General features: G+C 42.1%; 1 protein-coding gene across 1 annotated transcript; it reads left to right on the plus strand.

Moving 5' to 3' along the window:
- The first annotated feature begins 223 nt into the window (after positions 1–223).
- CDR2 (cerebellar degeneration related protein 2) lies at positions 224–25,070 on the plus strand. Its single transcript, XM_080911538.1, has 5 exons — positions 224–458; positions 12,392–12,504; positions 21,633–21,781; positions 22,028–22,192; positions 23,402–25,070. The coding sequence occupies exons 1-5, from the start codon at positions 383–385 to the stop codon at positions 24,264–24,266; spliced, it is 1,368 nt and encodes a 455-aa protein (XP_080767664.1). The 5' UTR covers positions 224–382; the 3' UTR covers positions 24,267–25,070.
- Positions 25,071–26,293: the final 1,223 nt, after the last annotated feature.

Here is a 26,293-nt window from a genome sequence, read left to right on the forward strand (position 1 = left end):
TATTGGCTGATGTTCCTCGGACCCGCGACCTTTTTTGATATTCTATTGGCTAAAGTCATTGTCACTCTATAAGCGGCTCATTCATGATTGGTCAAGGAGCCTCCCGGGTTTGAATCGGCTCCCCGGCTTGGGAGGGTTCTGCCAAAGTGCCACGTTGGGCCGGACTGCGGGCGTGAGGAGCCGGCTCCCGGCGCCACCCGGGGCGCGCTCGGTAGGGCGCCGGCCGGCCGGCCGTTGGGTGTCGCGAAGCGGCGGCGGGACCGGTGTGTCCCGCCCAAGGGTGGCTCTGGCTGAGGGTGGCAGGACCGGGGGAGAGCCCGGGGCAGCGGCCGAAACGCCAGGGCGGCGGCAAAGCCCGCTGCCCCCGGACGTCCCCGGCGACATGCTAGCAGATAACCTGGTGGAGGAGTTCGAGATGGAGGATGAGCCCTGGTACGACCACCGGGACCTACAGCAAGGTGAGGGTGAGGTCGAGGTCGCCGGAGGTTTGGGGGTGGGAATGGGGGGGTGGCAGGCGTGGAAAGTGCTAGAAAGTTCCTTAGGCTGGAGGTTTGGGATGCGCGGCCGGGGGCTACTCGCGCTCACCTGGCAACGGATCCGCCCATCCCGACAACAGAGAGCAAGCGCGCGCGGCCCTTGGCCCTGCGGATGCGCCACACTGGCCGGTGCTTGGCGCTTTATGAAAGCGCTTGCGGGGGTGGGGTAGGGGGGGATGAGCGGATCCATCTCCTTAGTGGACTGGGGTAGGCAGGGGTGAATCAGCTTGCCCTGCTCTAGAAGCGAGCTGCTGACCTGGCTCCGGGTCGTGCTGCCCTGCCCGCCCCACTTCGCCTTTCATGGTCCGCAGACTATGCAAGCCGTTGCAGGTGTGTGTGTGTGTGGGGGGGGGCAGTACTGCTGTGCGGTACCCAAGCCATCACTCTGTGGGAATAATTTTTTGTTATCCCGTTTTCCAGAAAGCAGAGGCTAAACGATTTAAGTGGATTCCCTGAAGCCGAATATAGGAGCGAGTACTTTTGATGCCACACACACTTGAAATGAGGAGCCTTTAGACCCTATTCAGATCTTAGCATCCCAGTTTACAACTTAATCCAGTTGGATGTTAAACTGTTTTGTTTTGTGTTTTAATTTATTACTTAGCCATCGTTCATTAGGGGCTAAAAAAAATTATTTGAGGGCAGCTCTGTTATGCCCTTAACATTGCATCCGAGTTTTCAATTAAAAATAATCGTGCCTTGGTTTTCTTACATCGCGGCATCTCCAGAGACAGTCTCAAGAGTGCCCCAGTCTGAAGCCCATGGCCCATTTTCTTGCACATCCATAGCAGGAGTTTGTGTTTGGGGACACTGGTAGACCCTTAACACCCTGATAGGCTCCTTAAATTCTTCCAGTAGCATCAGGTGCCGCAATAGTTACCTCTGGCTGAAGTAGATACTGTCAGGGAGACTGGTAGACATTCTCTACCACCATACAGAGGGATCCTCAGGAGTCCCTTTAAGCATCCTGTTTGTGCTATTCCGTATAATTATTTATTACGTAAATATATATACTGCAAACTTTTCGTGAAAATTAATATCTTTGTGAGTTGGCTGCTTGTTCACAATTCCACTGAATCTGACGGGGAAAATGTGGGCTTGAATGACCTGTACTTAGAAAATAGAAAAAGAAAACAGGTAGCTCTTTGGAGAAGTGGTAATTGGCTTTTTTTTTTTTTTTTTAAAGTTTCTGTCTGTCTTGATTTCTTAATATGCCCAGTTAGATCCCTGAACTACTGTCATTGAAGCTGCCTAGCATTTACAATGCCAGTTTGCCGTCACATTTCTCCGTGTCCAGAAGACTAATTTGTTACACCTTTAGCCTACTTCGGATTTGCCCCATAAGGATTGATGACCTACTTTGATACTTAAGGACTGAAGCCACCACCATGCGATTGCAGCATTTTATTACATGAAAGCAGTTCACATAATCCAAGCAAGAGATTTTTCTTTACCAGATTTAAGAAGGATGCAAAACCTTCAAGGACAGGTCGGTCTCCCATCTCTAACATAATATATAACATATAATAATAGAAACTTAATTTAGTATTTGATGGCCTGAACTGAAGCTCTCACACAAGATTAATATTTTCAGCTCTCTTCAGTCTAGTGCCCTAGTCCACCCACCAGCCGAACCCCCCTCCCTCCACAGGAGGTTATCAGGAACAAACAGTTGCACTATCTCAGTCTACTGAGTGGTAAACAAAATATGTTTGGGGCTGTGTGTGGAATTCTTAACTTCTGATCCAGATGAAAGCGTCACATCTTCAAGTCTAACAACCCATAACCTCTGGGCTGATTTACTGTTGATTTCCTTTTGGAATTTCTTCTCTACTTTCCTAAAGCCTTTACATATTATCACAGTGGACTTTGTCATGGCTTCTGTATCATAAACGGCCATATAAAGTACAAATGGAAGATACGAAGTCCTGTTAACTCATTAATATACCTCTGAAAGAATCTTTCCTAATGTTGCTAACTTATATATTAAACAGTTTGTATACATGCTGTGCTAGGATTGAGCCTAGGCCCTCAATGCATGCTAGGTAAGCAGTATACCCCTGAGCCAGCCTAGAACGTTTGAACAGAGTTTACAGCTATTTCTCAAGAACCGTTTTTTTCTGACCTAGGTATTGATGTAGGCAGTGGTACCACTTGTTGTAGCCAAATATTAAGGGAGACAGGACTCCCACTCAGTGGGATGCTTGAATCCACTCACTAGAGACATCTGGAGATGCTGGTAAATGTACACCCTCAGCATTTGTTACTAAATAGTTTGGGAACAGCTCTGTCTCTTTGTGTAGATTAAGGAACTCTAGTCAAATCTTACCATGTGTTCTTTATGATCTTCTTTATTAACTTACGTAGATTTGTATTGGATAGATGGCCTAAAATGCTTTACAAAAATCTCACAATAGGCTGGGTGCTTCCACATCAGTCACTAATTAAGGAAAAAAAAACCTACAGGCTTATGTACAGTCCAATCTTGTGGAGGTATTTCCCAATTTTGGCTCTCTCCTTTCTAACGATAGTACATCAGTTGACACGAAACCAGCCAGAGTGTATATGGAAGTCAGAGAAAGACCTGTGGGAGTCAGTTCTCGTTTCTCCATGTGGGTCCTGGCAGCTGAACTCAGGCTGTCAGGTTTAATGGCCAGTGCTATTACCCGCTGAGCCATCTTACCAGTTCTTACTTTCTGAGATCGGGTCTTGGTGTGTAACTCAGGCAACCTCACACTCAAAGCAGTCTTCCTGCCTCAGTCTGCTGAATGATGAGATTGCCATGCCTTGTTTCTCTTCAGTATCTTACTGTGTGTTGGAAGCGAGGTGTATGCCATGTACACGTGTAGAGGTCATAGAACAGCTTTGTGGTGGCAGATCTCTATCACCTTAACATGGCTTCCCAGGATCAGACTCTGCTCCCCAGGCTTAGAAGGCAAATTCCTTCCTTTGCCCTCTTAGCACATTTTTATTTTTATTTTTATTTTTTTTATATGTATGTTTGCCTGTGTGTATGTATATATACTAGAAGATGATGTCGGATCCCCTGAAACTGGAGTTGTAAACAAGTAATCCACCATGTGGGTGCTGGGAACTGAACCTAGGTCCTCTGCAAGAGCAGCAAGTGCACTTAACCTCTGAGCCCGTGGCCTGCTTCATAAAACAACTTACCAGAAAAAGAAAAAAAAATAAAAAATCCAGCTGAGCATAGAGTGGCACACACCTTTCCAGGTGGATCTGAAGTTCTTTTCTAAAGTATTAGGAGTATTACATTTTTTTTCATCTAGTAATAGCTGCCATTATTTAATAGACAAACCGTGTTAAACTTTGTTAGGGCCTGCCTTTCTAGAATAACAAAAACATTCTTACCTCAGTCAACTATGGTCTTCTATTCATATCTTGTTACATGTAAAGCTGCGCAGAGGCAGAGATGCTTTGGTGAGGAGACTTTTGTTAGAGGACTGAGTTGGCAGGCTGAGAACACTGACAGTAATCTCTAGGCACAATCCTTTCTGGGACAGCAGGAGCCTTCCTTGTAGGTAATGATGGCACTTGTTTTGAAATGTGGCCCCAAGAACAAGGTGGAAAGGCTTCAAAGGCTGGCTTTCCTTTAGACCAACTGCCACTTGCACTTTGCAAGCTTTAGAACAAGGGTTTGGGTTGCAGGTGTATAGGTCACCAGATGAAGTCGTAGTTTGAAGGAATACTGAAAGTCGTTTGCAAGATGAGTAGGCCTTTCTAAATTTCAGAATGAGCTCATCCTTGAATTTCTAATGTGCACTTAATTGCTGAATCATTGTTTAGAGTGTCATTAAAACCGACACTACTGGGTTTTTTTGTATGTTTACGTTGAAGTTGTGTATGTGATCTCAATTACAGTAATGTTGGCACTAGACATTGGTAGGAACGTCACCAGATGACGCATTTGACTGTGTAATAGGAAAAGCTTTCAGCCTTCGTGTTACTGAATTACTGCTGCAGATTACAACAAATAAAATACCATCCTCAGCTTTCTTATTTGTTCGTGTTTAAGAAACAAGTAAAATAAAAAGACCGCAATAAAGTCTGGAAGATCTTTTAAAAAATAGCAGTCAGCTACTATTGCTAATGTTTTTGCCCAAGTGCAAGACTGAGTGAATATTATTTAAAGCTAGCAGCCCACATTGAAAGTAGAGCATAAATGGGCTCAGAATGTAACTCCATTCTAGAGCCCTTGCTTTTTTGAGTATGATGTCCCTAGCATTAAAGGAAAAATTTTTTACCTGCCAAGACTGGTTAATAAAAGAATACCAAAGGTATAGATCACTGATACATTGTAAATCTATGATATATATAGTGACTGCCTAAGCCAGGCCAGTTCAGTTGGATTTAGAAAAAACAATGGAAATCCTTATTGTAATATATAAACAGGTGTGCAAAGCTTTGCAAGTATAAGCTTTCCCTTCCTTTTGTGCATTAATTAAAATTAAAATTAAAGGGCTTTCAGCATTCTCCCGTTCCCTCCACCAATTACTTAGAAACGCTTCTTGGGCTTCCTGCCAGCTTTTAGCTCTTTTTGGTTCTGGAGGTCAGATGCTACACAACAGGAAATGATGTGTTTTAAAGACTGAAACAGTCGGGTGTCTTTACACTAACAGATGAAGTAATGTCCTATTATACAGTGTGACCTCATGGGTGCATTCTTGTAGTTACGCTCTGACTTGCTAGAGTTCTAAACATTCCATGAAATATTCAAGAGACTGAAGCTTCAGCTTACTGAGCCTAGTGTGGACTCTTTAACTGGAACTAAGGACTGAGATGAAGATGAGTCTCAAATTTTTATTTGTTGTTAGCTAATGGGAAACAAGGGAGGCTATGTCCGACCTCTACAGTAGCAGGAAACATGCTGCTGGCTGTTGTAATTGGCATAAGCAGTTCATGACTGAGTGGAAGTGCGTGAGGACCTGGGGTCTTGATTCCGAAGAAGTTTCAGCTCAAAAGTCTTTGTAGGTTCAATTGACTAGTTTGGTTTTATTTATTTTTTAATTAGTGAGAAGTGGCCTTTATTTTGTGAGAATTGTTTTTTATTTTGTGTTTTTTATGTTTCCCATTATGTATATTCATTGCATATGGTAGTGTTGTGTACAAACATTCTCTTATGAGGAGATAGTGCATGATGAGGCTACTCCTTCCATTATCTGCTGTTCACCCTTTGTCATCTCCCTAGACAGTTTCGCTTACTACTGTGTGACATACACACACACACACACACACACACACACACACACACACACACACACGACTTATGTATCTGTGTGTGGCTTTGAACTTGTGGCAATCCTCCTGTTTCTGCCTCCAAAGTGCTGAGAGTACAGATGTCAGTCTTTCACCATGTTCAATTATAGTTTTTTTCATTCAGTGAAAAAGGCTAGTAATTTGGCTGGGTGGAGATGTTCTGTCACTTACTGAAAGCTGGCCAGAAACACCCAAATGTCTGAACTCATTTCTCCTTGCTGTCACTCACAAGTGACTAAAGCCCTAGACTAGGGAGAATTATAATTTCCCCCTTAAAGTAGTTAGTATGTGAACATATCTTTCTTCAGCCTTGAAACTATGCAGACATGGGTTTGAGCATTTAGTTCAGTGGTTAAGTACTTGTTTAAAATGTAATAGAGCCCAGGGTTTGAGCCCTAGCACTGAAGAAGGGAGAAAAACAATCTACCTCACAGCCAGGCATGGGGGTGGGCAGGCATGCTTATAATTCCAGCACTGATGATGTGAGGCAGAAAGATTGAGTTTACGACCAGCCTGGGTTATGTAGTGAGACTCCAGTTGAAGGAGAAAGCGGTGGTTACTTTAGAGCACTTACTTGCCTTGTATGCGCAAGGACCTAGAGATGGGAGAAGAAAACACTGTGCAGATGTAGATGAAGAGTCCTGGGGTCCTGAGTTAGAACCTTTAGTTTCTGTCTGTGACTCACCGTGCGTATTTGGTTGAGTACTTGAATAGTTTTGTCCTTCAGGTTGTCTCATCTGAAAAAGCTGGGTCATGCCAAGATTAATGTCTCTTAAATGCTTTAAGGTGGTAAAAGGTTTTAGCTTGTGAATACAATATGGAATTTGATTGGCTTCTTTACTGGCCTTAATGTAGTAACAGTAATAAATATTTTTAATATTACTACAATTTTAAGAGGCTTTTCTGGTGGCGGTGCCACGCAGTGAGGAGCTCGTGTTCGCGCTTGTAGCTTGTAACTATGCCGTTCAAGTTCCACTGCAGTCCATTCAGGTCTTCCGACATAAGAAGACAGCCACAGCTGTGGCCCACTGCAAACGAGGGAAAGGGCTCATCAAGGTGAATGGACGTCCCCTGGTGGCTTATTACCAAAAATATTTGGATGAAGCCTCTAAGAAGGAGATCAAAGATATCCTCATCCAGTACGATTGAACCCTTTTGGTAGCTAACCCCTGTCGCTGCGAATCCAAAAAGTTTGAAGGTCCTAGTGCCCATGCCCTATACCAGAAATCCAACTTAAATTGAGAAGCCAGTTTTAAGGATCAGGCTTTTACCTTTGTAAACATACATCCTTGTAAATAAACATCCTAGGATTAAAAAAAAAATTATAAGAGAACACATTTTAGCAACTATCAGTATGGTTTCATTTTTAAATAGTGATAAATTTGTAAGGTGAATATGGGTATATGTGGTACACATAGTTTAATCTCAGCTGCTTGGCAGGATGAACATGACAGTTTTCAATTAGAGGTCAGTCTGGTCCACAGTGGGATCTTTATTTCAAGAAGAAACATCATTTTCTCCTTAGGCCCATAGCCCAATAGTCTGAGGTTTTTGGCCACTTTTGTAGAGAGAATCTTTTCATACTGTGTGGAAGTATCACCTGTTAATAAAAAACCTATGGCTAATAAGCTTGAGTCAAGATTAGTAGGTGGGACATCCGGGAGAGAGAATTCTAGGTAAGTCTGGCAAGGATATTGGGCCCTAACCCTGAGGAGAGGTAACCATATGATGGGACTAAGAATAGAATAAATGGGTAATTTATGAGCTAGTCAGGGAACAAGCCAAAGCTTTGGACCTAGGTATTTATTCATACTTAAGAACTCTCAGAGTAGTAATTTTGGGGAACAAAGAGACTGGTAGACAAGCCCACAGAGACATACTTTAGTAGTATCAGGTATAGGTTCTAGCTCATGGAATGGATCTTAAATCTAATGATAATTTTAAGAAAAAGTGGTTGGCTCCCATAACATTGTGCTCCTATTGCACCAGTATATCTTGCAGGCAAGCCACTATTGTAGGTCACAGGGTTTGTAGCTAGGTGGTTAATGTCCAAAGTACCTTCCAGCATCACGGGTTCGTTAGGGGTAGAGCTTCTGGTTTGGTACCAGCTCTGCTTTGGGTTCAATAACATGACCTAAGTGTTGTCTTCACCAATAGTGCCTTACCATTAGGTTGTGGAAAGCAACCAATAGATTGTGATGTTTGGGGGCTTCCAGGGAACCCCTTTGGTCAATTACTCGACAAAATGCAACCCATGCTTGGCACTGGGGCTTTTACTTGGTGGCATAAGATGTCTAGTTCAGGCATTGTTTCCCTATTATTTGGTGACTCCATTTATATTCCTTTAGTGTGTGTGTGTGTGTGTGTGTGTGTGTGTGTGTGTGTGTGTGTGTGCATGTGTGTGTGTGTGTAAGCTTCTACAGTAGATTTCCACATGGTTTTCCAAATGGTCTTTAGTGTTAGTTGTTTTTCCTCATAGTTCCTCCTTTTGCTTCTCTCCAATCCCGGGGAGGATCTGGGAATAGTTGAGGAAGGTAAACACATAATCAAGATACACTAAAAAAGTATGTGTTTGGAGTTGGTCTGGACTGGTGTGTGGTAGGTTTTGTTGCTTTGTCCCCCTGCTTCCCCCCAACCCCTGTCTTTTTGGAGAGGGAAAACCAACCCAGCACAATACTATGTTGTTGACTATATTTGGGTATTACTATATTTCATGATACATATTTGTATTCCAGTAGCTGAAGTAATTTACCATCGCATTGGATGCAATTTAAAATGTCTCTGCCATGGCTTGTAACATCTCACATGATTGCTCTTTGGCTGCTTCCCCATCTCACTCACTCCACTCTCTTTTCTTGCTTTCTTCCTTCTGGCTGTTTGCCAGATTATAGAATAAGTTATTTCCTGGCTCTTCCATGATGACTTCCCATCTTTCAAGCCATACCTAAATTTAGATTCCTCCTTACATAATTTATCTTTTTGCCCTTATAGTCAGTATCAAATTAATCAACAAATCCTTTCAGCTTTTACTTTGTAGTCATGTTGAAGTCTTTTCATTTTCTCCATTGCCAGTGTCTGCTCTGAGGCACCATCCTTTCTCACTCCTGCTTATAGTGTCCTCTCACTGTGTTCTGTGTCTCATTTGACCTGTTTGTGTGGCAGCCAGAACCAGCCTGCCAAGCCTCCCTAGTCTCTCCACCTACTTTGGAGTAAAAAGCAATGCTTGATCTTTCTAGTTTAGTCCTGCCCGAGCTGGCCTACCTTGGAGTCACTCTAATTTACTTTCAATGTCCTCCTCTGCTTCAGCATGGCCTCCTTAAAAGCTTCACTTAGGATTCCTCCCAGGACCTTTGCGCTTGCCTTGCCTCTGCCTGGAATTCTGTTCGCTCAGATGGACACTTCCTCAGTTTCTTGACATCTCTCTTGTAGCATCACCGTAGTTTAGCCTCTCTTCCAAACTCCTCCATACACTTCCTTGCTTTACATGGTCTCTCACGTATGTGGTGTTCTGTTTTATATTCTGTTGTGCTGCTTTCTCTCATAGGCTATCGGCTCCAAAAAAGATAAACAATTCTTAAAATCTGAATTCCTTATATTCCCCAGTACCCAAAGCAGAATCTGATCTTCCTGAATATTGTACGTATTCATGTATGTGTGTATTGTGTATATGATGTGAATACAGTTGTCATTTGGGTGGTAATGGTGCTATCACATTTGAAAATTTAGTGTTTATGTACTCTTTAGCTTCCCCTAGCAGCTTAGAAAACTCAACAGAGTAGGAGCTTCACCCATTCTGTTCTTGTAGCCAGACTTTAGAATAGGTGCTTATCAGCAGACATCTTTAAACCAATGCTTGCAACTTTAAGCCAATGGCAACTTAGTTTGGAAAAACTGTTCTGTATTATTCCATTTAATATTTACAGTCTGATATTAACAGAATAGTTGTTTCTCAAAACAAGACAATTAAGTTTAGAGACCTTTACAATCACTGTATGGGGGTTAGGAAGATGGCTCAGCAGTTAAGAGCATGTACTGTGTCTTATTAAGGGTTTCTATTCCTTCACACACACACAAATTATGATCAAGAAGCAAGTTGGTGGGCTGGAGAGATGGCTCAGTGATTAAGAGCACTGACTGCTCTTCCAGAGGTCCTGAGTTCAATTCCCAGCAACCACATGGTGGCTCACAACCATCTGTAATGGGATCTGATGCCCTCTTCTGGTGTCTGAAGACAGCTACAGTGTACTCACATACAAATAAATCTTTTTAAAAAAAGAAGAAAGAAAGAAAGAAAGAAAAAGAAGGAAGAAGCAGCAGCAGGAAGTTGGGGCGGAAAAGGTTTATTCAGCTTACACTTCCACATTGCTGTTCATCACCAAAGGAAGTCAGGACTGGAACTCAAGCAGGTCAGGAAGCAGGAGCTGATGCAGAAGCCATGGAGGGATGTTACTTACTGGCTTGCTCAACCTGCTTTCTTACAGAACCCAGGTCTACCAGCCCAGGGATGGCACCACCCACACTGGGCTGGGCCTTCCCCCCTTGATCACTAGTTGAGAAAATGCCTTACAGCTGGACCTCATGGAGGCATTTCCCCAACTGAGGCTCCTTTCTCTGTGATAACTCCAGCTTGTGTCAAGTTCACACAAAACCAGCCAGTGCATACTGTTCTTTCTAAGAGCCAAAGTTCAGTCTCTAGCACCCACATGAGGTAGCCTACAGCCATCTGTGATTCCAACTCTGGCCTCTGTGGACTCTACACTCATTTACACACCCACACAAACAGAAACACAGTTCAAATAAAAATGAAAACACTTAAAATCACTGTTCTAGAAAATGTTCCTTAGATCTGGGCCTTATACCTTCCTGCCTAGAGGTCATTACATTTCCCACTATATATCATAGAGCTGGCCCATAAAATGCACCACACAGATAATTGTCTCAATTACCTGTGTCACCATAATTGCCAGGATTTTAAAGTAAAAACCTTGTGCTCTGGCAACCCCAGCACGTTAAGCTCAGCCACCTATCTTTAATACACCATTAAAGAGACAGATGATAGTGGAAAAACAGAAGATGTATTTAACATGGCTATACTGGGAAGAGGAACAAATATGAGGAGCCCAATGGCTGCACCCCCATGTCCATTCAGGGATTACTAAGGTGAGATGTAGGTGACCCTGCCCACATAGTTTCAGCTCTGGTCTGTCCTGTAAGGTGGGCTGATGAGTTGTCAGTCAGAACTGTGTGGGACACAGCCTTTCCTTTCCCCTGGTAGGGCTTCCTGAGGGAGATTTTAATTATTTGGAGGACAGGGCATAGGTGTCTCTTGAGATTATCTATTCTGTCAGGGTGTTTTTCTTTGTATATTATTGCTAAGTTTCTATTCCTGGGATTGTAATATAATATAGCAAAACCTGTTTTATTTGCACATATGCCTAAGAAAGTAATTGACAAACAAGCTGTAAAACAGAGAAGCCAGATGTGGTGGCTCACTTGTAATCCTGGCATGTGGGAAGCTGAAGGAGAATTGCTATGACTTCCCAGGGCAGCCAGGGCAGAGAGGTAGGGGTGGAATAAAATAGCACCTGGACCCATGTTTAAGGGAAGTGTGAAGCAAAGTCATACTGCTGATAGGGCTGGGTGGTAGTGGCATATGCCTTTAATCCTAGCACTCAGGAGGCAGAGACAGGCAGATCTCTCTGAGTTCCAGGACAGTCAGGCCTCACAGAGAAACCCTGTCTTGAAAACCGAAACAAAACAAAAAAGATATGATAGGAATTAGGGTTGGGAGAGTCAGACTTGTGACACAAGTTATCTTCACCACTGGTGTACTTCTTCATTTCATTTAATTACCTTGAGAGTCTAGGATATTGGAGGTTGGAGAGAGAGCTCAGTCATTAAGAGCATGTCCTGCTTTTGTGCAGGACCTGGATTAGTTTCTTAGCACCCACATCAATAGTTCACAACCACATGTAATTCAAGTTCCGTGGGATCCAATACTTGCTTCTGACCTTCAGTGGTACATAAACTCTCATACTCTCTCCCTCTCTCTCCCTCTCTCTCTCTCTCTCTCTCTCTCTCTCTCTCTCTCTCTCTCTCTCTCTCACTCACTCACTCACTCAAAGAAAAAAATTAAGAGTACAGACAACAAACTTTGCTTTGACAATTGTGTTCACAGTGGCTTGGTAGAAATTTTGGAGGCAGAGGCCTATGTTTTTGGCTCAAGGATTCATATCAAAAGCAGAATGTCAGGATTTGAATGAGTCTTTTACCAAATGATGATTTTAGAATTGAAAGAGTGGAATGGTAATTCCCGAAATAAATCCCACATCTCTATGAAGTAGACCGCTGTCTTTCATGTCTGACAAGGTGCATAAGATAGTACTTCACCTGCTAGCCAAGTACCCAAGCCAACTGAATTTTAAGTAGGACTCAGCTTTCTTTTAGGCCATTCTGTGTTCTGTTGGGATCTGACTTGTGTGTGTTGAGATGTGCTTCATTTATTTTAAGAACCGGCTTATATAAAATGTTGAAGTGAGCTTATTGGACTTGCTGCTCCTAAGCATTGTTTGTTGTGCTAGATCTCCAGCTTGCTGCTGAACTTGGAAAGACGCTTCTGGATCGGAACACAGAGTTGGAGGATTCTCTTCAGCAGATGTATACAACCAATCAGGAGCAGTTACAGGAAATTGAGGTAATTGGCTGAGTGGGAGTGGTCTATCCTCTGGGGCTCTCTGCGGTTGTCTACACTGCTGAGATAGCACTTGCAGATAGAAACTTCTGAGTAATCTTTGAGAAATTGAACCACCAAAGACACTTTCTTTATGTTTTCCTAGTATGTAAGTCTGCTCTGATCAAAAAATAAAGTTTTCTCTTCAACCTTGGGAAAGTATACAAGAAATAACCTAATATTTGCCAATATGTAAAGCAAAATGTAGTTGTACTTAAAGTTTTTTTTCTTTTAAAAATGAGTTATGCAACATGGAAGATACACAGAAAGCATGAACATGCAGAACAGTACACATACAAAGACTTGTGCACACCCCAGTGCTCAGGGGAGAGAACTGCCCACACTGGTGACATTCCCTGCATACTCTTTAGTGGCACCTCCTTCCCTCCAGCTAAACGTCATTCCAGATTTTGAGTTAGGTAAGAAGGTTTGTTTTAACACAGTATTTGATTTTATAGTTTAAACTACCTGTACTTAAACTTAGAGAATTAGTAAAATTCTTGGTACTTACTTGCTTATTTGAGACAGAAAGTGTTGTTATGCAATCTGGGTCGGTTTGAGACTCAGTCCTCCTGCCTCAGCCTTTACAAATTCTTGTGAAGTAAACATACTGGTGTAGCCAACACACATAAGGAATGAAAATGTTATCAGCCATTCACAACCCCAGTAGCCAGACCCCACCCAAATGCCTGTTTGAGTTTCATATGAGTGCAAGGACCTGTGTGAGTTTTAACTGGACTTTTTCTTGGGTTTCATTTGCTGCTGTGGATGGCATGCTTTCTATCCTCGAGTTAACGGCTCCTGGGCCCTAAGCTTTTCAAAATGTTGATTGACAGTTTTCTCACTAGACAAGTAATTAAAGCATGGGGTGGGGGTGCTGTTGTCTTTTAATTTACAAAAATAATAAGCCAGGCGTAGTAATACACACCTTTAATCTTTGGCACCGGAGCCCAGGCAGGTAGACCTGTGAGTTTGAGACCAGCCTGATCCACAGAGTGAGTTCCAGGACATCTAGGGTTATATAGAAAAACCCTATCTTGAAAATTTAGAAAGAGAAAGAAAAACAGTTATGATTGAGAACCAAAAGGTCATCACTTACCCTAACTAACGAGAGGTGATGAGGGGTCCGGGTCATCTGGTGAGAGCAGTAGGAGGAAGTCTCTAAGACTTACTATGAAGAACGGGGGGGGGGGGGGGGGCAATTATAGCCCTGGCTATCCTAGAACTCATACCAGGCTGGCCTCAGATTTGCAGAGATCTGTCTGCCTCTGCCTCTCAAGTGCTAGGACTAAAGATGTATGCTATGATGTTCAGTTTCCAAAGAAAGACTGATTATAACACTAATACAAATGTTCTTCCAAAGGCTGTTAGTGCATTTCAAATAGTTATCAGAAAAGATGTCAGTGGTTTTATGTATTGTTTTTGATGTTTAAAAATGGCTATCGAGATGACTTTCCTTGGAACTTAGAGTGGGAGGAGAAAACTGACACAAGTTGTTTGACTCTACAATTGTGTCACGGCATTCATGTAGCCAGACGATCCACACGCACCCTGACGATCCACACGCACCCAGACGATCCACACGCACCCAGACGATCCACACGCACCCAGACGATCCACACGCACCCAGACGATCCACACGCACCCTGACGATCCACACACACCCAGACGATCCACACACACCCAGACGATCCATACACACCCAGACGATCCACACACACCCAGACGATCCACACACACCCAGATGATCCATAAATGAAAATTTAGAACATTTTTGCTTGTTTTGTTTGTTTGTTTTAAAGTAAATTGAACTGTGTGTGGTAAATCATGACTTGAATCCCTCTACTTGGGAGGCAGAGATGGGCAGATCTCTGAGTTCAAGGCCAGCCTGGTCTGCATAGTGGGTACCACTGGGTCAGCCAGGATTACATAGTTGAGACTTTGTGACAAAAAAATTTTTTTTCTAAAGTTTTATTATGATTTATAAAATATTATGTGTATAAGTATTTTTTTCTGCATTCAAGCCTATGCCTCATGTGTCTACCTTGTGCCCATGAGAACCAGAGAGAGCATCAGATTTTGTGGAACTGGAGTTATAGACAATTGTGAGGCAATATATGGGTACTAGGAATTGAAGTCTGATTCTCTGGAGTAGCAACAATAGCTTTTATCTACTGAACCATCTCTCAAGCCCTTGAATTTTTTTAAAACGTTGAGTAAGATATTGAAAGTATTGGTTTTACTAGCTTCAGAAAGGCCTGCAGCTTGTCTGAGTGATTGGAACACCCAATTTTTAAATTACATTTATTACTCACCTTCATTCGTATATGCACACACACACACACACACACACACACACACACACACACACCTGGGTGCCTGTGGAGGTCAGAGGATAACTTGTAGAGTCCCTCCTCCTACTTTGGGTTCCAGGGATCAGACAGGTTTTCAGGCTTGGTGGCCAGTGGCCGCCCTGCACATCTAAGTTCTTAAAGAGTACAGAGAAAAGTAGCTCTTGTTTGCTTATTTTCAAATCCTGGATGGGAGAGGGAGGCCATGGAGGGTAACAGGATATGAGGGTATCTCTCCTGCAGCCATGTGTTCTTGTTACTTTGTTGCTTTGACATTTGCACTGTCCCAACAGGAGTTCTACTTGCCTGTTGAAGTAGCTCCACTCCACAGCATCCCATTTTGCAAGAATTCATTCCTTCTTGGGAATAGAGGGGATGGTGTGTGTGTGTGTGTGTGTGTGTACGTACGTACGTACTTGTAGGTACATGCACACATGCCAGCACTGAAGATTTAGGTTAAGTCCAGGGAATCTTCCTGTCTTTACCCCCCCCCCCCAGGACTGGGATTACAGGTATACACTGCCATGTCAGCTTTTTTTTTTTTTTAATATTTTATTATTTTATGTATGTTTTATTGTTTTTAAGTCAGGGTCTTAATATGTAATTCTGATTCTCTGGAATCAGGCTGGCCTCAAACTCTGAGATCTAACTGCTTCTGACTTCCAAGTGCCAGGATTAAAGGCATGAGCCACTAAGCCCAGCTGTATATGAGTGTTTTACCTGTATGTATTGAAGTGCACTGCATGCCTGTTGGGTACTAGAGAACAGTTTAAAGGTTCTGGGTACTTAACTGGGCGTCTCTACCTCTGGAGACTTGTAGACATGAGGAGGAGTCACTGGCCTATGTATTCAGAGACTTTTGGGCATAAGCTCTTGATTATATTTGCAAATAGCCATGTAAATCAGCTCTCAGATCTGTCTGCTTCACTGTGGAATGGAGACAAATGTTAGCACTGCATTGGTACACGGTGCTCTGAAGGGATGGTGAGATCATGGGGATGCTGTGTTTTGGACTTCTGTAATTATCACATCATAATTTATTCCACATTATTTATTCATTTTTCAGAATATTTTTAGTGGAAGAGTCTTAATTCTAAAAACAAATTCTAGGCCTGGGGAGATGGTTCAGTTGGTAAAGTGGTTGCCGGGCAAACATGAGTTTGGATCCCATACACCCACATAAAAGCTAAGAATGATGGCATATGTCTGTAATATAGTGTCAGCAGAGTGCACCCCAACAACCATTGTAGTCTATGGGTAAACTCCAGATTCAGAGAGACCCTGTCACAAAAAAATAAAAGGCAGACATCTAGTATCAGCCTCTGGCCTCCACACACACACACACGCTACTCATACACACAAAAATCCACTTGGTATGCTTTTAATATGTGACCTTTATTTTCATATTCCTCCTTCCCAACCCTGTATGTCCTATGGCAAATACATTACTGTAATTAGGGGAAATATACCTTCCATCACTTATCAGGAATTATTTCTTCACTATTATTAAAGATTATTTTTGCACTAAATTTAAAAGACTTGGTTGTAATCCTTAACTAAAGGATAGTACAGACACTGCTGGAAAGCCAGATCTCCAGGGTTTTTTGTGGTTTTTGTTTCGTTTTGTTTGAGGATCTCTTTATATAACTGTGGCTGGCCTGGAACTCCCTGTGTAGACGAGGCTGACCTCACCTCACAGAGCTCCACTTGTTCTGTCTCCCCAGGGCTGGGGTTAAAGGTGTACACCATTATGCTAGAATCTTTTATTTTTTTTAAGGTGAGTTCTGGGGTCTCTACTCAGGTCCTCATGTTTGCAAGGCAAGCACGTCACCAGCTGAGCCTGATGTTCTTGCCCTAAACTGGCATTTTTGTCTACTTCACTGCCAATCCCACATCCCCCATCCTGAATTGGTGGTTTTTTGTTTTTGTTTTTCCAGAACTCTTTTTTTTTTTTTTTTTTTTTTTTTTTTTTTTTTTTTATCTGTTCAATCTAACAGTGGTGTCCCAGATTCTGAACTGAAAAATTGAGTTCGTGTATGGACTTTAAGATGAATTGTGGAAAAGATAACCTTTTTCCTTCTATACAGAGTGAAGAAAAAAATACTAATTTAGAGTCCAAGGCTGAACTTGCATACTTCTTAGAAGCCAGTAGTTTTTCTTAAAGTTGCTGACCAGTTGATTCCTTATAGGTTGTTAGTGACTGATTATTGAAGACTGAATGGCTTTTCTGATTAATTTTGGCTTAATTTAATTAAACTAAACTCCTACTATGTAGGAAAACAAGCTCCTTGGCATTCTTGGGTTATCCTCAAAGCCAAGGCTAAGATATCACAAGTTCTTCAATGGCTTCATTGTGTTTTTATCACAGATTTTTATATAATGAATAAGAGGCACTTCCGTAGGTGTTTTTAGTGGCCCATTTGTGTGTTGGCCACAAGCCTAAGGTGATTTTTTTTTTTAAGAAGCTTAACTTGTATTATAACTATGTATTATAAGTATCTCCCCTTTGGGTTTCTGATTGTAACCTTGGGGCCATGGGAATAGGGAATCTAAGTGAGAATTTATGGTTAGGAGGCTTTTCCCGTCACAGAAGCTTTCAAAACTAAACAACCCTTCATTGACATTTGTACTCTGACTTGTGTGGTCCTGGACATAACTGCTGTGAATGGAGGTCTTAAAATAGCTATTTAGCTAATAAGTTGTGATCCCTACTAAATGTCAGAAATGGGCCACATAGAGAACAGTAGCCATCCCTTCCCAGAAAGAGAGTGACAGTAACAGTCAAGAATTGAGTTGATTGCCCTGTTGTTTGGAGGAATGAGGGCAAGGTGCTGTGTAGACAACAGTGGGTCCTCTGACAAAACGCCTTTTGTGTGTAGGGATGAGGACAACCATCTAGGTCCCTGCAGTTGTCTTTCAGGTGAATCTTAGCATTGCATAGACAAACTAATTCTAAAGAAAGAGGACAGTATCTATATCTTCCTGAATACTTTCATCATTTGTCAGATAACAGACTGGACTCTGTGTATTACCCTTCATGTAAATAAGTGCATATATGAGGGGACAGTTTAACAGGAGTAAAACATGTGTTTGTATATGCATACATCAGAGATACTGAAGTGATTATCTTAAGAGGTGACTTTGGAGTTTATCCTACACACTGAGATAGATATTCCTGGTTGTCAGCTTGACTACATCTGCAATGAACTACAATCTAGAAATGGAGGGCACACTTGTGATCCAGAACGTGAGGCTGGAAGACACAGGCTTTTGATCCTGTAGGTGTTGGATGACAAATGCTTTTGATCTGGAGCTTGAGGTATAGTGGCCATGAAAATCTTAGGCTCAGGCAAGGTGGTACGTGCTTTTAATTGCAGGAGACAGAGACAAGCAGAGCTCTGAATTTAAGGCCAGCCTGAGACAGAGCAAGTTCCACGTAAAAAAAAGCTTACTTTGGTAGGGTGGTACACACCTTTAATCTGGGCCAAACCTTCTGCTGGAGGACTGCATAAGGACCATGGAAAAAGAAGGAAGGGTTCATCCTTTTTTTTGCCTGCTTACACTTACCTGCCAGTGCATCTGTCAGGACCTGTTTCTTCAGGATTCTGTCTTATACAGAAGACCAGCTGAAACACCCAGCCTTGTGGAACTGAGGAACTACTAGACTCTTAGACTTCCTATTCACAGTTGCCCATTGTTGGTTAGTTGGATTGCAGACTGTAAGTCATTCCACTAAATTCCTTAATACATAGAAATATCCCATAAGTACTGTGACTCTAGAGAAACCAGCCTAATCCATACATCATAGTGAAGAACAGTATATTCTTAGAGCAGGGATTAGATGGAGGAAAAGGACTTTGACTCTTTTAAGTGTGGCAACTTGAGGACAAGTAGATACAAACTAGTAAAGCTTTTGGGTTGGATTCCTCTAGTGCTGACTCCTGGCCCAGAAGAGTCTAAAGTTGTGCTCAGTGGTAGACAGAGTGCATGGAGGACACACAGCTTTCCTGCATCTGTTTCTTAACTGCCTTCAGCAGTCCTTATGCCAAAACCACATATTCTGAAGCCACATATCATGGTTGTATATATACTAATCTTTATAGCCTCATGAGGTCCTGATTAGGAAATCACAGAAAAGTTAGCAATGACAAAGGACCTTCAGCTTCTACTGTGAGCTGGAATACCACTACCTCCTGTATAGCTCTGGTCGTCACTCACTAAAAGACTCCATTCATTAACTGGCTTTTTATATATGTCCAATGTAGAGGATGTAGGAATAGTTTCTTTGTAAATTATTTATCTGTTTATACATTTGCCTTTTTTAAGGTTATTGTGAATCAAACCCAAAGAATACTTAGGACTTTATATAAATTATAAACTCTTAGAAATGTTTATAATCAATATGCATTTACATTGAGTGTGTGTGTGTGTGTGTGTGTGTGTGTGTGTGTGTATGCAGATGTGGGACAGCATGTTTGGAGGTCAGAGGACAACTTACAGGAGTTAGTGCTCTCCCTTCCTCAGTGTGAGCTCTGGAAATTAAAATCTAGTCATCAGGCTTGGCAGCAAGTGCCTTTACCACTGAGCCTAATCATATGTATTAATCATGTATTGCTACCCTAATCATATATATTCTGTTGATCCTAACGAAGCACTTGACCCAGTCTGGTTGTCCTAAGGAATTAAACAAGTTCCTGTGGATGAGCTAAGGGCAGAACCAAAGCTTTCTCCTACAGGTCTGAAGTAGTTTCCTGTAACAAGTTGAATGGTTCCTTTTCGAGGAATCATGAAAAACTTGTGGAGGTTCAGGCAGCAAAGAATAAATGGATTTTCATATATGCCATGCTGCATCTAATGTTGCTCACTTAACCGTGTTAGTCTAGCAGTTTCTAACATCTACAACCACTTACCACTTCTGAACACCAGACATTTGACTGGGGTCTTCCCCATAAAGTTTGCAGCAAATTTATTTGGTATCAACAAATCTTGAATTGATCTGAGGCAATTTGTAATCTTCACATTTTTTGATGCCAAAGTATCAATGCTTAATTACAGAATTCTGCCCAGACCTCATAGGGTGTTAAAAACATATATTTTGTTTGGGAATAGTGATGGTGGTGTTAACTCAAAATTTCAGAACACTTTTGGCCCTGGGATTTATATGAGAAAATTAAAGAGTTAAAAAGAGGATGTGAGCTCTGTGCATTGCCACTGATGTAAGTATCTGAAAGGGGCTATATTGGATCACTGAATATCAGTTAGCTCTGTGTTTCGAAAGAAGACTTGAAAGCCAGTGGAAGTGTTGCACACCTGTAGTCCTAGTACTAGGGTGTAGTCAGGAGGCTGAGTCAGGAGGGCCAGAGGTCAGAGCCAGCACGGCCAGGATATATAACAGACGTCTTCTCGAAAACAAAAAACAAAAAAACCAAAACCAACCAAACAAACAAACAAACAAAAAAATCCCACAAAGGTCACTTGGCTCTGATTGTACTTGAAGAGCTGTGTTCAGGGAGTGTTTGTAAGATCTAGTCGGCTACCTTATGCTTATACTTCAAGAGCGCCCCCCCCCACTTCCTGGTTGTGTCTGAAGGAGTGGGAGTGTTCTGTTTGGGATATGAGCTCTGCTTTAGTGTGCCCAAGTGGAAATGGGTAGGGAGGGGTCCGGGTGACCTAGCTGTGGTATTAAGATTGTGCTTAGTCTAACCCTTATCCTCCATCTTCGGAAAGCAGTCTTAGCAGGACCAAAATAAATACCCTTCTGAGTGTCTCATGAATAAGGATAGTAGAGATAACATTCCTGTAGAATAGAAATAACAGGAGTTTGATATATGTTAAAGTATTTGGTAAAATTTATGTATTTTTCACTAGCTTTTGTCTGAAATGCCTCATTCAGGAAAAAGGGGTTGTTGTTTTTTAAGATTTATTATTTTTATCTGTATGAATGTTTTGCCTGAATGTGTGTCTATGAGCTTGTGTGTGTGCCTGATGCCTGCAGAAGTTAGAAGGAACAGATCCCTTGGAACTGGAGCTAAGAGAGGTAAAAAGCAGTTGAATGGATGCTGGCAGTGAACCCTTGTGTCCTCTGTAAGAACAAGTGCTCTTAACCACTGAGTCATCCATCTCTCCAGTGTCTGTTAAACATATGTGTTTAAACTTTTATCGTGTTTTTCCAAGTTTTCTTGAGGGATTATCATATTTCATTTTGGGTTTTCCTTTTATTGAGCATATAGTTTGTAAAATTAGTCTAGCCTCATGGAAAGTAAGAAGCATTAATGGAGCCAAGCACATGAAGAATGGTTTGTGCCGCTTTCATTATTAAAACAGGTAGTTTTGTTGGGATTTAACATTCTCTTTTTTATTAAGTAAGCTTATGACACTATTATAGTAAAAAATTCACATTTGGTCTTTGTTCCTGGATTCTGGCTTTAAAAGTCTTCCTAAAACCATTATTGTCCAGAGTAATAGGATGAGGAATGACCCACATTATTAGCTAGACAGGAGAGGTGTGGGCCGATATCAATCAACTTTAATTACCAAAGCCTTTGACAGAATTCTAAACTAAGGCTATGGGAGCTTCTGGGCTAGCAAACACATCCCCATGCCAGGAGGGTGCTGAGCCCACAGGTGGAAGCCCTAAGCCCTCACCTGGTATTAGTTGGTGTTGGAGAACCAGAGAATTGGTGTTAAGCATGCAGGTTATCTTATCTGATTGTGTTACCTGATATCACTCCTCTTTTACAGTACCTGACCAAGCAGGTGGAGCTTCTACGGCAAATGAATGAGCAGCACGCAAAAGTGTATGAGCAGTTAGATGTTACAGCGAGAGAACTGGAAGAAACCAACCAGAAGCTAGTTGCTGAGAGCAAGGCCTCACAGCAGAAAATCCTGAGGTAGAATTTCTGTTACGGGGCAGTGTACAAGGGAATTAGTTTAATTTGAAGTAGAATGTGCCTGTAGAAGGTTTGGGCAGTCTAGGATAAGGGTTTTGTTTGTTTGTTTGTTTGTTTTGTAGGAAGATTTTAACTGTAAGTCCTTTCCAATCAAGAAAGCCAAGTTTAAGAGGCTCACACCTAATCCCCTTAATTGGTTTTTATCTTAATTTGACAAGCAGTGACCGGCTTCTGTTTTATTCACAGCTTGACAGAGACAATTGAGTGTCTGCAAACCAACATTGACCACCTCCAGAGCCAAGTGGAGGAGCTGAAGTCCTCCAACCAAGGAAGAGGGAGGCAGAAGGCATGCGATGAAGAGAAACCAGCACCCAGCTTCTCCTGTCTGAAAGAGCTGTATGACCTCCGCCAGTAAGAGCCTGCCTTGCCTCCCACATGCGTGCATATCCTGGATCCAGTAGATGGAGACCACCCAGTGACAGTTCATGGCTGACAGTCATTTTATGAAAAGTTTTTCATTTTAACTTGTTAAATATTAGTTTAAAATTAGTAATGCTTCTACTGTAGTACAGATTTGGGAGTTGTATTTCACTTTAGAATGAAAGAGAAAATGGAAACTTTGGGAGCTGGGTTTGGTAGCTCATGCCTCTAATTCCAGCACTCAGGAAGCAGAGCCAGGCTCTGTGAGTTCAAATCCAAAACATAGCAAGTTCTAGGACGGTTAGGACTACACAGAGACCTTGTCTCAAAAGACAAAAAGAAAAGTATTTTCGCCTAAAGAAATGACTTTATAATTTACAGTTTTGACTGTGCTTACTAAACATGTATTGCACTGCAGTTGATAGCCAGGAATGATGGTCAAAGTGGACATGCTGTGTGTCCTCAACCCTTCATTTTAATGAGGAGTTAGTGCTCCATAACCATGCCACAGACAGGCACAGCTGCCTCAGACTGAACAGGAAAGGGCCAGTTTGTGTCTCTCACACTTTGCTTTTTCTCACATTACCTATGGCAGTTTGGGATTTTGAGATGAGGTCTCATTCGGCCCAGTTGGCCTCAAACTCCTGACCTCCTTGCCTCCATCTCCAAGTGCTGTGAGATTACTTGTGCAGCAGATACTAACTCCTCAGGTCAGAATTTCTAGATGTGAACCTAAAGCTGCCCCTTTAGGGTGGTTCTGATGTGTATTCAAGGTTAAAGGTCCAAACACTGTATTCCTTAACCTTGGGTTCACATTATGGAAAACATCTGAAACCCCATAGGTCCAGGCAGCAGACCAGCAATGTCCAAACTAATGGTGTGAGCTCCAGGTTCTAACCACCCAGCTGATAGTGATCTCCAACTTGTGATGAGAACCTCTGTCCGCTATATTTCCTAGTAAGCAGCTGCATTCTGTTGGTTTTATGGGTTTCTATACTACTTTTAATATTAGGGGAAAATCAGTCACAAAAACTGTGTTTGCTTTCAAGAATTTACCTGCCTTATATAGCTTCATTTAGCCACTGCTTGTAGAATGGAATGGGCTAAAAATTGAAGTCACAGCTTTTAAAAGACTTAGTTGAAAAGTAGCCTCCTTTGCAGTGCCAGTTGACCTTTCTATATTTCTGTGTTTCCTCACAGACACTTTGTGTATGATCACGTGTTTGCTGAGAAGATCACTTCCTTGCATAGCCAACAAAGCCCTGATGAAGAAGAAAATGAGCACCTGAAAAAGGCAGTGACCATGTTGCAGGCCCAGCTGAGTCTAGAGAGGAAGAAGCGAGTGAGCGTGGAGGCGGAGTATAAAGTGGTGCTGAAGGAGAACAGTGAGCTGGAGCAGCAGCTGGGTGCCACAGATGCTTACCGAGCTCGGGCCCTGGAGCTGGAGGCAGAGGTGGCTGAGATGCGGCAGATGTTGCAGGCAGAGCATCCTTTTGTGAATGGCGTTGAGAAGCTGGTACCCGACTCTCTGTTTGTTCCTTTCAAGGAGCCCAGCCAGAGTCTGCTGGAGGAAATGTTCCTGGCTGTTCCAGAAGCACATAGGAAACCACTGAAACGCAGCAGCAGTGAGACAGTGCTCAGCAGCCTGGCAGGGGATGACATTGTGAAGGACCATGAGGACACTTGCATCAGGAGAGCTAAGGCTGTGAAGCAGAGGGGCATCTCCCTTCTGCATGAAGTGGACACTCAGTACAGTGCCCTGAAAGTGAAGTATGAAGAGCTACTGAAGAAGTGCCAGCAGGAAAAAGACTCACTGTCGCACAAGGCTGTGCAGACCTCTAGACTACTGACTAGGGACCTGACAGGACTGGTCACGCAGTCTGAGGCCGGGGCCAGTGGCTGGGAACCCACCCCTGTAAGCCCAGAGCCCATCAGTTCCCCCACCACTACACCTCCAGAATACAAAGCACTATTTAAGGAGATATTTAGTTGCATCAAGAAAACAAAGCAGGAAATAGATGAACAGAGAACAAAATACCCATCTCTCTCCTCTTACTCTTATTGAGACCTCCAGTTGTAACTGCTTGTTTTCTCTCACTCAGCTCCCCTTCAGACACATAAGGGCAGTCTCCAAAGCTTGATGTTGCTAATGACATTTGTCTCATTGTTTTGCTTAGTTGGCAAAAGCAGAACAAGAGGTGACTGATAATGTTGACTCCAAGGTCCCTAGGAAATCTCACGATAGACTGGCCTCTGGTTGGTACATTGATTAAACTGATTTCCAGGAAAAGCCTCAGAACCAGTAGAGGGAGATCCATGTACTTGGGAGTAGGCTGAAGTACTTAACAGTGTAGGGTAAAGGACAGAATTGAAACAACTAAGGCTGTTGCTGTTGCTTTCATATTCAGCTTCTCAAACCACTTGGAACTCCAAGGACTACCTAACTAAAATACTTTTCACAAACACTATCATTCAGAAGAATGTTGAGAAAGCAAGAATATAATCTGAAATAGATGACATTACATTAACAAGCTCCTTAAACCCCTGAAGTTTTATTGCATCTGCTAGCACTTGAATGATGACTGACAGATCCTAATATATCCAAATTCAAATTAATACCAATTGAAATGGCAAGTTTTGGTTTAATCAACACCTGTTTGTATATGCCCAGCATTCAGCTGTTTTACTCAAAGCTAGGCATGTAATAGTAACTCTGTTTTCAAATGGAAACAGCAATCTCTTAGGTATGATCTGCACTGGCCACTTGGCAGCCACAGGCTGCTCCTCCTGAGTTCTTAACCTGCAGAAATTCCTGTCTCCTTCTTTACCCAGTATTGATGTTCTGACTGTGGAAACAATCTTTTCTCACTTGCACACTTTTAATTTAAAAATATTTAAGAGAACCATGGTTCTGATTGTTGTATATATTTTTCTAAAGGCTGAATAAAGCTATCTATGAATGTGAACAAATGGATCTACTGTGTGCTGTTTTTAAGTTTACGGTTGAAATTAGCTGGCCTTTGCCCAGTAGACAGCTCGAGGGAATTTGGAAGTGATTCCCCCTCCTTTTTTGTTTTTAAGCAAGAAATCCTTGGGATTGTACAATTTAACAAAAATTCTATCCATGTTGCTAAATATTATGATTGAAAATATTTTCCACAATTATTTTCACTATTTTAGAGGTGTTTGGCTTAGTTCTGAATTCATAGCACTTAACTAGTTGATGGTTAATTTAAAGCTTCTGATCAGTTAATCATGGTTAAAATACCCTTTAGTGTTTCACTATTGGGCTAAGACAACGGCTCGGTTGAGTAAGGTTGCTTGTTATACAAGCACTAAGACCTGAGTTCACTCCACAGCACCCATGAAAAAGATAGCATGATAGGAATGCACATACAACCCCACACTGTGGAGGCAAACACCAGCAGATCAGTAAACTCTTAAGTTCAGTGAGGACTGTCCCTAAGAGTAAAGGCTGGAGCAGTGTCTCAAGCAATGGCTCATTGGTTACGAGGACCCGAGTTTGGTTCCCAGCACCCACACCAGGCCACACACCACAGCTTGTAGCTCCAGCTATAGGGGTTTGTGATGTTTCTGACTTTGATCCTGTGCAAACACAATTTTTTTTCTTAAAAGAATAATGGATAGAGGAAGACACTTCATGTCAACCTGGGGCCCACATATAAAATAATAATGGTTAAGTGTTAAGATGATGAGTATTGGCTGTAAATTAATGTTCTTTTGAATTGTTTTATACCAGTGAGGTAAAGAATCTGGGTTCAATCCCCAGAACTGGTAGAAGAGAACCAAGTACAAGTTATCCTCTGACCTTCACACCAGTGGGACTCTCATGCTTCTATAAATGTACTCACAAACACAAAATGTAAAACTTTAATTTCAACCTAAGGTTTTTTTTTGTTTGTTTTTTTGAGGTAGCATTTTACTTTATAGCTGTGGCTAACCTAAAACTCACTATAGGCTAGCCTGGCCTTGAGCTTGCAGCACTTCTGCCTGTCCAGTACTAGGATTCTGAGTATCACTGTTTATCTGTTTTGAGATGATCTCAGGTAGCTGATGACCCTAAACCTCAAA

Source organism: Micromys minutus, assembly GCF_963924665.1.
Source record: "Micromys minutus genome assembly, chromosome: 2".
Lineage (NCBI taxonomy): Eukaryota > Metazoa > Chordata > Mammalia > Rodentia > Muridae > Micromys > Micromys minutus.